The sequence below is a fragment of the Pan troglodytes genome, chromosome 4 (genome assembly GCF_028858775.2).
Source record: "Pan troglodytes isolate AG18354 chromosome 4, NHGRI_mPanTro3-v2.0_pri, whole genome shotgun sequence".
Classification (NCBI taxonomy): Eukaryota; Metazoa; Chordata; class Mammalia; order Primates; family Hominidae; genus Pan; species Pan troglodytes.
The window spans coordinates 67956993-67973688 of NC_072402.2; the positions used below are offsets into that span (position 1 = coordinate 67956993).

Sequence of the window (16696 nt, forward strand, 5' to 3'; positions counted from 1 at the left end):
TCACCAAAATAGTAATCATACCTATACCTTTTAAGTATTACCTATAAATTCTTGCTCCTTATGAAATCTCTTAATCTTCCCTGATTTTTTATTGCTATTGTTGTTTGTTTTTACAAAATCTCCTTACCAAACTTTGGGGCACAAAGGCCTTTCAGGTTGAAAAATTTAAACTGTCCAATCAAGTATTGGCCAATATTAATGTTGTAAACCTGTAGGTCTCCTTGTATCGATTCTCAATATTCTCCATAGCAATTTTTCTCACTAGTGCCTTGCTCTTTTCTTTCTCCTGCCTCTACGCAAAGCCACAATTTTACCAATTTCTCTAATAAATAATTTTTACAATTATCCTACCTAAACATGTTTTATGTATATTAACCTTACCTTTTATTTGATGTAAGCATTATACAACGTACACTAGAACTTAATATAAAGTAGAACATGCATAGTAATTTTAACTATATTGGTTGTTGTCTTAGTATATTTGGGCTACAATAACAAAATTCCATTAACTGGACAGCTTATAAACAGCAGAAATTTGTTTCTCACAGTTCTGGAGGCTAGAAAGTCCAAGATCAAGGCACCAGCAGATTCAGTGTGTGGTGAGGATCTATTCTCTGGCTCATAGATGGTGCCTTCTCATCATATTCTCACAGGGTGTAAGGGATGAAAAAGTTCCCTTGGGTCTATTTTATAAGGGCACTAATTCTATTCCTGAAGGTGCTGCCCCTCTGCAGTCACCTTCCAAAAGGCCCTATCTCCTAATACTATAGTCATGGGGGTTAGGATTTTAACATAAATTTTTGAAAAACACAAATATTAAGACCTAAGTACTGGTCTATTAAAATATCTCATAAAAAAAATCTAAAGCCCTCTTGCCTAGTATCTAAGTTTTCCATTTCCAGAATGAGTAAGCTAAAATACATGTATAATGAAACTTATGTAAATTTCTTTAAATAACATTTTCTTAAATAACAAATGTAATCATGAAATGCCTTTTTAAATATAATTTCATAGTGAATTTGCTTATAATTAAGTGGAATTTGATACATGTTGATGGTTCCATATTAGAGTCCACTCAACTAGTTTCTTAAAATACTTTCTGATCATAAAAATAATGTTCTCACGTTCTGGGGGTAATTATGAAAATTAGATAACTAGAGGGAAAAATTGTCCATAATCTTAACCACACAGTCTGTTTAGTTATAATGCTGATGCTTATCATTCAAATACAAAACACAAAGTTGAAATCAAACTAATTTTGAATGTGCTTCAAATATATTTAAATCCATGGAATTTGATAAAATCATCTAGGGAGAGTGTGGTTAAACAAAAATGGAGTCTAGAAAAGAAAAAAAAAGTACACCAATATTTGAAGAAAAGTGAGAGGAAGAACAGCAAACAGAAATATGACAGAACAGCAAATGAGATAGGAGGAAAACCAAGAGCATGTTCCACTGAAGGCAATAAAAAAACTATTTTAAAAATGAAGGAGTGGTCAAACATGCAAAATATGTCAGACCTTACTGAGTACAATACAGAAAACTGTCCAGTGGATTTTGCCATTTAGGGGCTAATGGCCATCTATTTGATAAGCAGTTTCAGAAGAATGCAAATCAGATTGGTTATATACACCTCATGAGAATCAGCTGACAAATTATTGGCTTTAATGAACAACTTAAATTGGTCTTTTACAAGATAAATATATAGCTATCAGTATCACCTATAAAAGCCACTTTTAAAAACTATAAAGAAGTATATAATTGGAAAGAAAAAGTCCATTTCCAATTACACAAAAATGTAGGCATACATAGGAAATGCATGGAGATAAAAGAAACTCTAAACGTTGCTAAGAAATAAAAGATGTAAATAGGCCGGGTGCAGTGGCTCACACCTGTAATCCTAGCACTTTGGGAAGCCGGGGTGGGTGGATCACCTGAGGTCAGGAGTTCGAGACCAGCCTAACCAACATGGCAAAACCCCATCTCTATTAAATACAAAAAATTAGCCGGGCATGGTGGTGCATGCCTGTAATTAATCTCAGCTACTTAGGAGGCTGAGGCAGGAGAATTGCTTGAACCCAGGAGGTGGAGGTCATAGTGAGCTGAGACTGTGCCATTTCACTCTAGCCTGGGCAACAAGAGCAAAAACTGTTTCAAAAAAAAAAAAAAAAAGTAAATAAATAAGAAGATATACTAGATCTCAAACTAAAAAGGTTGACTACCTTAAATTCATTAATTCACATCCATTCAACAAACATTTATTGATTTCTTACTTCTATGAATCTAGGCACTTGGAATGGATTAGCAAATAAAGCATATAAAGTTCAAAGCTTAATTTGATTTCAATGGGGTTATCCCTTACATTTCACCATTATACTGTCCTATTAATATCTATCTTTTCTTTTCTTTTAAAACCAAGATTGAGAATTCTATCAAAGCCTTATTTTTCTCCTTTGAACAACTAATGTTCTGTATTAGCATTACTTCCTAACATTAGTCCATTACTGAATGGATTAGTTCTACCCTGCTGTAGTGGGTTCTTCTGTTTGTTTTGAGACAAGAGTCTTGCTCTGTCACCCAGGCTGGAGTGCAGTGGCACAATCTACGTTCACTGCAAACTCTGCCTCCTGGGTTCCAGTGATTCTTGTGCCTCAGCCTCCGGAGTAGCTGGGATTACAGGCATGCACCACCAGGACAGGCTAATTTTTGTATTTTTACTAGAGATGGGGTTTTGCCATGTTGCCCAGGCTGGTCTCAAACTCCTGGACTCAAGCGATCCACCCACCTTGGCCTCCCAAAGTGTTGCGATTACAGGCTTGAGCCATTGCACCCAGCTGCAGTGGGTTCTTTTAATTACTGAATTCAGTATGTTAGCATTTTATTTGGGATTTCTGCATTTATATTAAAATGTGCATTTAATAGCTCAATAACTCAATTTGTCTTATCAGTTAGCAATATACAAATGCAATTATTTTTAAATCAACAAAAGGTAACTAAAATTAAATCGTTCAGTGATGAATTTGAGCAGAGTAAGAGATCTAATAACAGGTTGACGTAAGAAATATTTGTCTCAAAAATCAATGTATTTAATAGTTGACAGTTACAAATCTCATCATTATTGTTCCTTCAGTAAAATTTAAATATTCCCACAGTTCTCAATCAAATATGCTTTTTCAGTTTTCCAACAGCTGTGATTTTTCTTCTTTTGGTCTATTCAGTAGAAAGTGAACTATCTGAAGTAGAACATCATCATTAAAACCTTTCACATCATTATCCTCAATTGTTTCATAAAGAGGCTTACTTTGTGTACCCCAACATATATTTTTACGAGGGTTATTTTGATCAGCTTGTGTAGTCAGTGCCAAAGTATTTAGCTGGTAGCAGAAAAAGGAAAAGTATTTTCCATCTGTGATCACAGCCTGGGAGACAAAAGGTCGAGTAACATCTGCTTCACTCCAGAATCCTGTAGAAGAAAGTTATGCTGAAATTTACACATAGAATATATCTTACCCAAACAAAACAAACACATTAGACATGAGAGGGTATCAAATACCTCCTACAACTTAGATACTTTATGTAACAAAATCCCTGAAGACCTCAAAGTTTCCTTATCATCTCTATTCTAACCCTATATTTTATTTCTGCACAAATAATATTTTCCTCCCTTCTAGTATCCTCAATCTCATGATTAATCTTTTTCAACAACATCAGTCTTATTTACTTCATCTAAAAGCGGCAAGCTCTATCTACACTGATGCTTTCTACATCTGGTACTATGTCATTACCCAACTACCAAAGCAAGTAGTAACTATTTCTCCACACGTATTTTATGTCATGTTTAATGGAGATAGCAAATGAGTAATACTGTTGACATATGGAATTTATTTTATTGTAAAAAGAAGTACTTTATCTTTCAAAAGTAAACAGTGCCATTCTACCATCTTCAAGAAAGTTACTTCTTACTTTGTCTAATTCCATCTACTCCTACTCCCACTTCCTCTATTCAATTCTATTATATAAATCTAAGTCAATTTTGAGTATAAGGTTAAAATACATATATACGTTAAAAAAGATGAGCCTAGTAATCAAATATGTAGTAAAATTCCTCTTGGATATTCACATAGTGTTAATCTACTTCATATTACATTACTTCAGGTTTTAGAATAAAATCCAAATGCCCCACAATGAGCTCTAATAGTCCTGGAAGATATAGCCTCTGGCTTCCACTATCTCCTTCTACATCATTCTCCTTGTCCCACTCTTCATTATCCTTCATGTTGTTCCTAAATATTTCAGGCCTGTTCCCACCTCAGGGACTTTTACTTGCTGATCCTTTTGCCTGGAAGTGTCTTTACCCAGATTTGTGCATAGGCAGCTCCTCGCCATTCAGGTCTTAGAGTAAGTCATTTTTAGGGACCTCCCCTGAATGACTTTTTAAAAATAGATTCTTCTCCATACCTCATTTATACCTGCCCCCCTATAAATCATTCTACTCTTTAGGCTAAAGTATTTTCCCCATAGTATTACCACTAGTTATAAACATTACATGCTTATTATCTTTTACCACCCCACATCCCCACTATAATATAAGTTCTAAGAAAGCAGGATCTGTTTCACTCAAGACTGCATCTTGAACAGAGTATAGCATATAAAAAAGCAGTTACTGTTTACTGAATGAATGAACAATCCCCTAATCCAAATCCTGGATATAACCTTTAAAGAAATTATATAGGATAGCCATTGATGTAATATAAATATTTAATCCACAAAATCATTACCTTTTCTACCTGCAGAAAGCTATTATCTAGAAAGGGTTGACTTAGTTGGCTACAGTCTTTGAAATGTGTGCAAAAGTACATTCACACAGAAGATGGTCAAAGTAAAAGACAAAAACAACTACCTCAGTGTCAGATTTCAAATGTATAGTATTTAAACGAGGATTTTAAAACAACTGTACTTTGTGCCAATGCAAAAGTTTAAAAATGTTAAGATTCAACCTATGTTTTAACCCAAAGAAAAAATTTTAACCATTATATTCTTAGAATGTTACAAATACCTTCAAAGAAAATGCTATAAAATTAGTTTTTACCTTGATACATAGCTTGTGCTCCAGTCCAAGCAAAAAGGCTTGCAATAGCATTAGCTCTAAAAACAACTTCTATCTGATCAGCACAGTTTTGTCTCAAAAGCCTTTCCCTTCTTAATTTGTCAGGTAACAGATGAAACTGGGTGTGACCATAACAGCAAGGATCTGCAGTTTTTGAGCCTGAAGAGCAAAATAAAAACATTTCAGATGAAACAAACATGTGGAACATCTGGAGCACATGTTTTAGTATTTGAGCCTTTTTTTTCCTTCTTTATACATCATATTCTCAGTACTCTAAATACATAAGTAGGAATATTAGTTTACTTATATATCTTATGGATCATAATAAAATTAAATTTCACAGGAAAGCATAATTTCTCAATCTGCTAGCTATCATAAAGCCCATAATAACATGGAAGAAGTTGAAAGAATATATAGACAAGTTATTTAAAATTTCTATGATCTGTTTTCTCAAATCCCTTAGTCATGATTAGCTATGGTTGTCTCCTTGTCATATTAACTAAGAGGATGCAACCACTTGAAGACTTTAATAACTTATTTAATGAAATAATTACACACTTTGCTCCTAATTTTTAAAAATCATTTTTACACTACTTTTCTAAGTAAAAAAAAAAAAAAAAAAAGTAGCAACATTTCATGAAATGCTGACATTCTTGATTTTAGTGGTAGTCTTTTCAACAAAAAGTTCCTTGCAGGTCACTCCCTAAGACCACAGTGACTGAGAAAAGGCTGATAAAATAGGTCTGGAGGGCTGGTATAAAACCTTCTTAAGACTTCTTCACATTGGGTAGGAATTAACAAAGGAAGAAAAAATTGCAAAAGAATAAGCTGCATGAGGGAGGGAAGACATCAGACATTATGAATTTGTGAATTCCTCATCTTACCACCATGCATGGCACAAATAGGACACTTAAAAAAGCCAATTGCTATCTCAAGTCCAGTTCTAAAAGTTTTTACTTTTAAAAAAACACAAATTAATTTTTCTATCTAATAAGTCAACAAAGCCTATTTTCTAAAGTTAAATACTTCTGTTTTGGTAGAAACAAGTAAAATTTCAAATAATGAACTTAATATTTTCTTTCCAGTGTTTATGCATGTTGTAATAACCTGAGATTACGAATTATATTGCTCATAGACTATGTAAACCTCTCGGTCTTCAAGAATTAATTCCTCATTGTAGTCAATACTCCAAATTTGCATACGACACTTGGAACACATTTATGGTACAATATGTCAAAAGAGAAACTTACCAACAAATATGTGGTTTTCATACTGCCGTTTGAATAATGGAAGTTTGTCTGGTTTACATTTTATAGTGGGGATTTCTATAGGAACAGAATAATCCAATGGCACAAACTTAAAGAAAAAGAAAAGACATCCTAAATTCACAGCAACATTAGTATGTATTTTACTCACACTCATTAGATTTAAAAATCTTAAAATGAGGTGGTTTCACAAAATGATTTGATAATACTATCATTGAATGATGGGCCAAATCGAGCAAGCCACCTGTTTTTACAAGTAAAGTTTTACTGGAACACAGCTGACACATATTCATTTATAAATTGTGTATGGTGCTTTGCACTGTTAAGAGCAGAGCTGAACACTTGCAACAGAGACTTATGGCCTGTACAGCCCAAAATATTAACTATCCAGATCTTTACAGAAAAAGTGTGTCAACCCCTGACATGAAAGCATAGACAATACTCAAAATATACTTGTTTTTCTCCAAAAGAACTGCAAATATGTAAAATGGCCCAGTTGATAACTGTTAAACTTCCTTGATTTATGACTAGTCTAGTAAATTACAATCACAAATTACAATCGTAAACTATTTCAGAATTTTTATATTAAGAGAAACATATAGATCTGTATGGTCAGGCAAAGTGACACTTTAACCCGTTATTGTTAAAATGGTTATCTGACCTTTATGGAGTATACCAAAGCAGATTTAAAAAGCTAAAAAGATTTTTGAGACGTGATGTCTTCAAAAAGGAAACTTGAAAGGCAAGAGATCCACCTGAAACATTTTATTCTACTAAGACTATTACTCAACCTGCCTATGACAAATCCTACATGAGATATCAATAGATACATAATCGCAATAAATCCTTACCTCTGCAAGTTGCTTGGATATTCGAATCTGGTTGTTTGGTTTATCATCTATCTGGTATCGCAAGTCATCAATTCGACCTCTTCGATGACCACGAGGAATAATTTCTTCACCACGCACCCAGTAAAAATGAACTGGGCATCTATAATCTATCAAAAAGATATTCAAAATTTTTTTCATCTGATCATCTAAATAAATTTGGTTACTATTAGAACACTAAAGAGTACTAACTTAGCAAATGATAACTTAGGAATGATTGAGGTAAGAGTCTGGGTTATGTGGTAATTTAACTATTATGACTTAAATATAACATTCAAACATTTATTGTCTACTTGTGCCATCATTACAATGAACAGTAACCAAAGAGATTCCTCATTAGGGGTAATAAGAGAAAATAAGATTAACAAGAATATCATTCACCATAAATAAAAATAGGGCTATTTTATGAACATCCAATTCAATTTTCACAATAACTCCCAAAGGTATGTATACTTTTCATTATCTCTATTTTATAGGAGAGGAACCTGGGTCTTGACAAAGTTAAACAGGTTTTCTAGGCCATCCATCAGGAGTAGTCTAAGTCCATGACGCTTTCCTCAAGACCACTTCTTTCTCAACTGGGGAAGGGAAAAAACATGCACACAACAAGGCTAGGTTGAGCACACATCTACAGTCCTAACATTACTTCAATAAATATTAAGACATCCACTTGGTAGAAGATATAATGAATGCGTCAAAAACAATAATTTTAAAAATTATTTATACGTTAATTACTTTTCATGTCCGCCCTGAACAGTTACACGGAAGCTGCTGATTTTTTACTAGGAACTTGGAATGGGAGTTTGAAGTTTGACGCCCCCTAATCTCTTAGCTATAGGGTGTCAGGCAGACACATTTAACGTTTCTATGCCTCAGTTTGTTACGTTTTTGTCTTTTTTTCATTTACCAAAACATTGCTACCTATCGTGAACGGTTATTGTGAGCATTAATAAGTTGGCACATATAAAATTTAGAACAGGGCCTAGCACATAAATACTGAGTAAACGTTAGGTATCTTAGTTAATACTTCATTTAATCTTCACAATTCTACGACAAAGAACGACTACCGTAAAACGCGAAAAATTAAGCAAAAAAGAAGTTACTAAAGAAAAAGAAAAGACATACTAAATTTAAAATTAAGGTAAAAAGAAGTTACTACTCAGCCATGTGACACATGGTCACACAGCTTTGTGGTGGAACAGCCAAAAGGAAACCTGGCCCGCCCCACTCTCTTAAGTGGCGTTTCTCTTCATCACCACTGCTCTTCCATTTGGCTGAACACTCACAAAGTAGAATCCAGGACTGGAATCCTGGAGAGCTCAGGCTTTCAGAGTTGAAGAGCTGGTAGGTGTTAGCGCAGCCACACACACCTAGTCTCTAGATTCCTAACGCAGTGACTGTTACAAAACCAGGCCACCCCAGATAGGAGCGAAAGGACTAGGAAAACATGAACGAAGCAGAGAGAAAGAAATGACGAGAGGTAAATCTGCGGCAGAGTAACCCAGTACAATCCCCATCTCTCCCTTCCGCCCTGGGGCGGAATCCAAGGCTCACCGAGGGCGGCAGCGGCCAGGGCCGGGTTGTGTGGGCTGAGGAGGCCCACGAGGGTTGACACCAGCTGATCCAGGAAGGGCAAAGATATGACCTCGCTCTCCTCGTAACGGTGCACGCGCCGCCTGCGCCGCAGGTAGAAGTGCTCCTGCAGCAGGCAGTCGCAGGCGACCGCACGCAGCGCCGCGAGGTCCAGCGCAGGTTCAGGTTCGGGTTCGGGCTCGGGCTCGGGCTCCGCTGGGGGCGGCGGCAGACCCGACAGGAACACGGTCTTGGTGAAGTACTGGTACCAGCGGTCGGCATTCAGCGCGAAGGTCTGCGGGTAAACCATGTACTTCATAAACTGCATCTTGGTGAGGATTCGCAGCTTCTCGTCTACCGACTCCGCAGCGTGCACCGTCGCCTGCCAGCGCTCGATCCGCCGCAGCCGTGCAGCCTTGCTGTCGGCTGTCATGGAGGCCACAATCGGCGGGTACCGCGCGACGGGGGTCGCCGCGACGTCTTGGCAGGTCGTTTCTGTAGCCGTGGCGGCGGCATTAGCCGCGATGTGCAATGAAAGCCTCGGACCGCGTAGCAAAGGCCTCCAACACCTGGCCGCCGCCATCTTTGCCCGCGATTCCGGACCCAGAGGTCAACTTAAGCAATTGTCCTTGCCCTCTTGCTGTAGGGACCAATCGGAAAGCGGAATCTGAGCCAGTCTGGGAAAGGACGATTCTCAGTGGGCGTGGGTTATGTTGCGTCATTCATGGTTTAGCCAATCATATAACTTCTCCAGTCGTGGTTTCCTGCGTTTGTAGATGGAAGGAAGAACTTGTGTGCTTAGACCTGACGCTGGGAGGAGATGCTGCCACCTAGGTTACTTGTAGGACCCTATACGGCAACCTCCTTTGCCAGGAACTATTTAGAAACATCCTGCAGGAAAATGGTAAGCCCTTGGTTAAATTTATTGGCTTCATTTATGTATCTCACAACACTTCTTTTCTGTTTTAGTTCTAGGAATAGAAACTTACTTTTGGAAATACAGTACTAGCATGTTTTTCAGTATATTTGATTATATTTAAAAATTATGCAAGCATCACTCGTGACCTACTATTCATCTTTGGGAAAATAATTCCATATATTTATCTGTGCTAAATACAGACAATTTGTTTAATGATATTTATTTTGAAAGGGGGGTGTATTTTTACTTGGATTTAACTGGGGAAGACAGAAAGAAAAGGGAAATAAAACTATCAAAGAAGTGTGTTTAAATTTTGCCTTGTATTAAAACCCATTATAAATTAAACACGAGTTGTTCTTACTAATCTGTGAGCCTCTTAAAAAGGGACTGATTTAATTTTTAATCTTCAGCAACAAATCAATACTTGTGCATAATGGGTGCTCACTAAATATCTGCTAAAAGTCACCAAAGTCTCATTTCGGGTAATCTAATTTATTGATTCACTCTTCTGTAATTAGGGACTAGAATATTAATTTGGATTTATTGTGATAATTCTTCAGGGTATTAAAACACAAATGTTGCTAAAAAGAATTTATAACTGTATATTTTTAAGTTAAAACAGATGGTACGGTTAAACTTTGAAATTGCAAGTCTATTAAACTGACCTTTAGAAATAAAATGCAATACTTCAGCTTCATTAATAATATCTTCTGTGAGAAGTTGCTAGTGGAATCTAAAATATCCTTTCTACATTGTTAACAAAAGGAGGATATAAAAACTTGAGATCTTTAAACCGATATTCAATATTTAAAAAGTGAGGTGCTCAATTTTATCTAAGTTGAAGTGACAGTTTTTTGTGTAAATAAGTAATAAATACACTGTTTGAGAATGTATCATAGAAATCCTAGGTTGATATTTTTTAAATTCTTATAGTATTACAGCATAGATTTTAGGATTAGAAATTAGAGCTAGAGACCAATTAACACCAAAAGACATAATCCTGTCAGAAAGTGCCTTTATGGTTTTTTGTGAGTGAATCAAAATAACTTCAATTTATTCAGTACTTACTGATCATCAACATTATGAACCAAGGAAGGAGGCTGTGGGAAAGAGAGTATACTTAATCAAGGGTGGAGCAGTCTGGGCCAGAGGAAAGGTGGAGTAAGACTGGCAATGAACAAAACAGCCTACGGATGAGAAAGGACTGAGTCAGAGCCATGGAAAGTAAGCTATCTAATATGATCCAAAGCTTTTATATTACACACAAGGAAACAGACATAAAGCCAAAGTTATATAGCATGGTAGGGGCAGTATTGGGACTGGAATCCAGGCTGCTGGCGTCTCAGTCAGTTTTACTTGATGAATTTTATTGATTGCCTTTTATATGTTAGGCTGTGTTCTAAGTGCTCAGGATACTTAGTGAACAAAGCAAACAAAAGTTTGCACTCTAACAGGGAGACAGACAATAAAATATAATCATAGTAGTAAATTATATGATGTGTTAGAAGGGGATAAGCACACGGGGAAAAAAACAGCTGGAGAAGTGAAGATCATCAGTGCAATGTATTTGGTGGGGGTGGGGGCAGGTGAGGAGTGTTGTTTGCAGTGCTTATTGAAAGGATTACATTCTTCTAGCAAAGGTTTGAAGGAAGTGAGGAGTGAACCATACCAGTATCAGTGAATGGTATTCTAGAAAGTGCAGCTAGTACAGGGCCCTGAGATGGAAACATGCCTGATGGGTTCAAGAATTAGGTCATTGGCCAGTGTGGTTGAAAGGAATGATGGGTGGGGAACGTAGTAGGAAATGCGGCTACAAAGGAAAAGAGCCAGAAACTAAAGGCTCCTGAAGGCAATTGCTAGGATTAAGACTGGAGAGCCATTGGAGGCTTCTACTCAGAAGGTTGTCATGGTGTGACTTAGGTTTTTAAAAGAATTTCTCAGCATGTTAGTTGGCTTGGGCTTCCATAACAAAATGCTACATACTGGGTGGCTTGAACAACAGACATTTATTTTCTCATAGTTCTGGAAGCTGGAAGTCCAAGATGAGTATGCCAATATGGTCAGAATCTGGTGAGGGCTTTCTTCCTGGCTTGCAGACAGCCACCTTCTCCCTGTGTCCTCATAGGGTGGAGAGAAAACAACATCTTTGCTGTGTCTTCTCATAAGGATCTTATCAGATCAGGGCCCTCCCCTTGTGACCTCATTAAATCGGAGTTACTTCTATAAAGTCCCTATCTCACATTAGGGGTTAGGGTTTCAGCATATGAATTTAGTAGGGAGACAATCCAGTCCATTGCATTGTAGCTGATTTGGAAATAAAGATTGTCGCAGGTCAAATTTGGAAGAGGGAAACCAGTTAGCAGACAATTGGCCATATTTTAGGCAAGAACTGATTGTGGCTTAAAGGGATAATAGCAGTGGAGACAATGGGAAGCAATGAGAAAAAGATGATTCGAGAAAGACTCTAAAATTTAGGATCTGAGCAGTCGGATGAGAGAAAAAGGCCCATGGACACAGTGTGTTTACTTTTTCTTTAATCTCTCATTTTTTTAGGGAAGGGTGGTAGAGAGAGTGGGTTGAGGTTTAGAGAAGGGAATGGGAGAATTTCTAAAGCATGTGCTTATCTATTTGTATGTGTTTATGTTTAAATTCTCCTGGAAGAAAATTGATGTTAAGATCTTTCCTATTAATGTTTCCATTGATCTTTGATTTAAAGTATTACAATTCAAACCGGTCAAGCCATGACATTCTCCAATGGCTTTTTGAACCCTCTCTACATCACTCATTCAACAAATATTTAAGTGACTGCTATATACCAATACTGTTCTAGGTGCAGAAAATACTGCAGTAAAATAAAAGCCTTCATGGAGTTTACATGCTAATGGGTGAAGTAATCTAGCCAAATATGTCACATATACATGTTCCAAGTTAGATGGTGCTAGGAGCCAAGAAGAAAATTGAAGCAGGAAAGGAGACTGAATAGGGTTAGACATAGGAATTGAGTGGAATAATTTCAATAAACTAATCACACAAGGCCTTCTTGAGAAGATGACATTTGAATAACACCTGAAGGGGATAAAGGATTAACAAGGAAGCCAGTACAGCTAAGGTGGAATGGAACACTTTTCCAATAATCACAGTTACCATCTTCAGAAACAGGTTCTGATGAGTGGGATAATATTTGTAACCACAGTAGTTTTTGGTATTGAATATCTGTCTTGATCAATTTTAGTTGGGCATCAGACAGTTCTGTTGATGTTTGAATAAGACCAAGCTTTCCCAATCAACTGTAGTTTTTACCAGAGCTTTTTCACTATCAAATTGATGAGGTGAGAAGGAAACAGAAACTATTTCCTACCAACAGATGTAGTGGGAGTTGCAGCTGGTTCTTTTTGAGCTTTGTTTCTTTCACATATATTTCCTACGTAAGGCAGATATCTTGCCCAGTTGTATATATAACAAATTTATGTAAAACTGAGAACAAAATATTTTGGGGAAAGAAAGGTGCAGTTTTGTGCTTGGTTTGTTTTTGAAGGGTTTCTGATAGTTGGTTCGGAAATAATAGGAAGGAAGCTAAGTGTCTACATTATATGCCAGCTACTGTATTAAGAACTTCATATGTATTTAAATCTCCTGCATAATCACATAGTCACAATCACCTTTCAAAGTAAATATTGTCTTCCCTCTCTCCCCACTTTTTTTGTCTGGAAAGTCGTAAAACTTGTACACATCAACAGATGAAGATTAGCTAAAACAATTTTGAAAAAGAAGAATAAAATAGGAGGATAGGTCTACTTGATTTCAAGCCTTAATGTATAGCTACAGTAATCAATGGAGAAAGATAGACTCTTTGACAAATTGTGTTGGGACAATAGGACATCCATTGGACAATAAATAAATAAATAAATAAATAAACTTCAATCTATCTCTTACACCTTTTGGAAAAATTAAATTAAAATGATTACAAATTTCAATGTAAGCATAAAATTATTACCAAAAAATAAGAGAAAAAAACTGCAGGATATAGGACTAGGCAAAGAGTTCCTAGAGTTGATACCAAAAGCATGATCCATAAAAGTAAAACTTGGTAAGTTTTGACCAGCAATTGCACTCTTGGGGCATTTATCCCAGAAAAATGAAAATTTATTTTCAAGCAAAAACCTCTTCATGATACAGTCTTATTCATTATAGCCCAACATCGGAAACAAACAAGCAGATGTTCTTGAACAGGTGCGTGGTTACAATTAATACGGTAGATCTGGATAAATCTCTAGAGTATTACACTGGATTTACAAAAAGCCAATACCAAAAGGTTACATGTGGTAAGATTTCATTTATATAACACTCTTGAGGTAACAAAATTATCGAAATGGAACACAGATTAATAGTTGGTAGAGATTAAGGAGTCAGTGAGATGGGAAGGCAGTGAAAATTCCTATAAAAGAGCAACATAAGGGATTCTTGTGGTAATGGAAATGTTCTCTATCTTAACTGTATCAATGTCAATCATGGTGTATTACTTTACTATAGTTCTGCAAGATGTTCCTGGAAACTGGGTGAAAGGTGCAGGAGATTTAGCTGTATTATTCTTGCAAAAGCTTGTTAATCTATAATTATCTTAAAATAAAATTTTAATTAAAAAATAAAAGCAAATGACGTAGAGTTCTTGGACATAGGGAGAAACCATTATATGCTTCAGGTTAAGTAGGCTTCAGTAGGTCTGCATCGGTAGCTGTCACAATCACAGTGATTCTACAAATAGTACAAATAGGGGAACCTGAGCATTTTATCTTGAACTACAAATTACTTTAATAATTACATTTTAAAATTTATCCTTTGTATTACAGTGGGGTATCATATAAAGATATACTTTTTGAATTTATGGTTTCAGTCTGTTATCTGAAGATTTTATTTCTGGGATATTAGAGGGAGTGTTGCAAACTATAAACTACTGTTATAAAAGAGGGCATAGAATCTGATAGGATTATGAATGTTCAATATAGTTTACATTTATAGTTAGAAAGGAAAAAATGAAGATGAATGTTATTTTCCCACAGGTTCAACATGTAACAGCCTATATCCATCCACGGAAGTATACTCTTTGTGTTTCCTAAACTAGTCTCTGTACTAATTTGAAAGCTCAATAAACTCAACTGAGATCCAGCCAGGCTCTGCCACTTTCACTTTTCTTAATTAGGAGACTAATAGTACCCACTTTACAAGTTTGCTATGGGGATTTAATGAGGTGCATATGTAAAATGATGCAAAATAACATTTACTGAACACCAATACTTTATACGTGCCACTGGTTTTCATTCTCTCAGCAACATACTTTAAATCAGGGCATATGACCCTAATTTTGTAGATGAGAAAATGAGGCCATAAGAGGTTAAGACATTAGCTCAAGCTCCTAAGTGCCAGACCAGCATGAAACCATGATCTTAGACCATGAAGCCCATGTTTTTTATACCAGTGGTTTCAGTTACCTAGAACCTTGGATCTTGAAGGGATGTAAAAACTCTTGAAAGATCATGAGTCAACATCTTAAGATTGTATGCACAATTCAGTAATAATTAAAATTGGGAAAATATGAAATTCATTTATATGCACTTGCTATAAAGGAAAATATTTCAGAATTTCTTGTATATTATTTTCACTAGTCCATGATTTTTCCTTCACAGAAATAAGCAACATGAGGGAAGCTGAAAAAAATCTTGATGATATGGGGATAATAGGACAACATTAGCAATGATTAGGCAGGGTTATTAGTTTGCTAATCCCTGGAACACAGGAGATCACCATGGAATTTTTATAAACAGAGGTGGACATTATTCCAGAGGAAAATTAAAGTCAACTCAAAAGGACATAGATTCTGTGGATAAATGGAGAAAGTTGACTGCCATATCAGTAAATTATTTTTATCTATTATTTTGACTCTAAGAAGTAAGAGCATTTTAACTTTGATAATCAAGATAGAGTCCTCCACTGTGGGCGAACAACCCTGAGGCATTAGTGTCCTATAAACCTAAACAAAATAACGACAAAATATAGTCATGGCAAGAGTAATTCATTAAATTAAAAACAGTAATTGGGATGAATTTTCCCAGTGCATATCAATAGTATAATGTTGCAGAAAATTTCCCATGAATTAAATTTAATATGTTTACAGAAAAAAACTGCAAAATGTATTAATTCATACAATTTCAGAGCAATTTTTGTACCCCAGTGCTTTGCAAAAGTTTGTAGGAAAAACATGGGGTACTTTTCTTACTGACTGATATTTTGTATCATGATTATAACACAGCATGGAACTTTCAGGTTAATTGTTAGTTTAAGTAAGAGTAAGTCAAGGATAAATAATCTGTAAAGTATCCTCCTGTAAACCTGAAAAGTATCTGTCTGTCTGTATTTGTCACTGTTGGTGGTACTGGTAGTAGTTACGTAATAGCATAAGTGAGTGGAAGTAAAACTCTTGTTTTGGCAAAATCTATATGTTAGCTGTATTCATGACAGGAAATTTCAACCACAAAATAAATCTGTGACATGATAACTTTTTTTCCCCCAATTTTCAATCCCCTAGATAAGTTTGATTAAAAAGTAGATAACATTTCAGGTTTCAAAGAAAATGCAAATTCAGGATCTTCAAACTTTCCAACTAGCTCCTTTTATTAGTATTCTATTGATCAGAACTCACTACTTTTCAACATGATTACATAATTTATAATTGATGTTTATAAAGAAACATCAGAGCTGCTGCAGAATGCCAGTGACCTAATCAATTTTTCTTAAATAATAAATGCCCAAAGTAAACAATTTGGAGTCCAAAGAATGGACAGTGAAGATCCCTCTTCCATCTTATCCCTTCTTTTCCTTCTCCATAGGCAATTACTGTTACTATTCTCTTGTGTATCTTTCTACAGAATTCTATTCCTGTATAAGAATATTTA

At 35.8% G+C, this 16696-nt stretch overlaps 1 protein-coding gene across 1 annotated transcript; it reads right to left on the reverse strand.

Annotated features, from left to right (window-relative positions):
* Positions 1 to 3063: 3063 nt before the first annotated feature.
* MRPS30 (mitochondrial ribosomal protein S30) lies at positions 3064 to 9494 on the reverse strand. Its single transcript, XM_517775.8, has 5 exons — positions 8813 to 9494; positions 7223 to 7368; positions 6357 to 6462; positions 5089 to 5265; positions 3064 to 3462 (listed from the first exon to the last, which is right to left on the reverse strand). The coding sequence occupies exons 1-5, from the start codon at positions 9411 to 9413 to the stop codon at positions 3173 to 3175; spliced, it is 1320 nt and encodes a 439-aa protein (XP_517775.2). The 5' UTR covers positions 9414 to 9494; the 3' UTR covers positions 3064 to 3172.
* Between the last annotated feature and the right edge of the window lie 7202 nt (positions 9495 to 16696).

Bases quoted from the DNA above. Each gene is read 5' to 3' on its own strand.
- MRPS30 (XM_517775.8), bottom strand. From the start codon at position 9,413: ATGGCGGCGGCCAGGTGTTGGAGGCCTTTGCTACGCGGTCCGAGGCTT. The intron at 5,266-6,356 runs GTAAGTTTCTCT...TTTGCTCTTCAG, and splicing joins TGAAAACCACATATTTGTTG to GCTCAAAAACTGCAGATCCT. The intron at 3,463-5,088 runs GTAAAAACTAAT...TTTCTTCTACAG, and splicing joins AGCACAAGCTATGTATCAAG to GATTCTGGAGTGAAGCAGAT.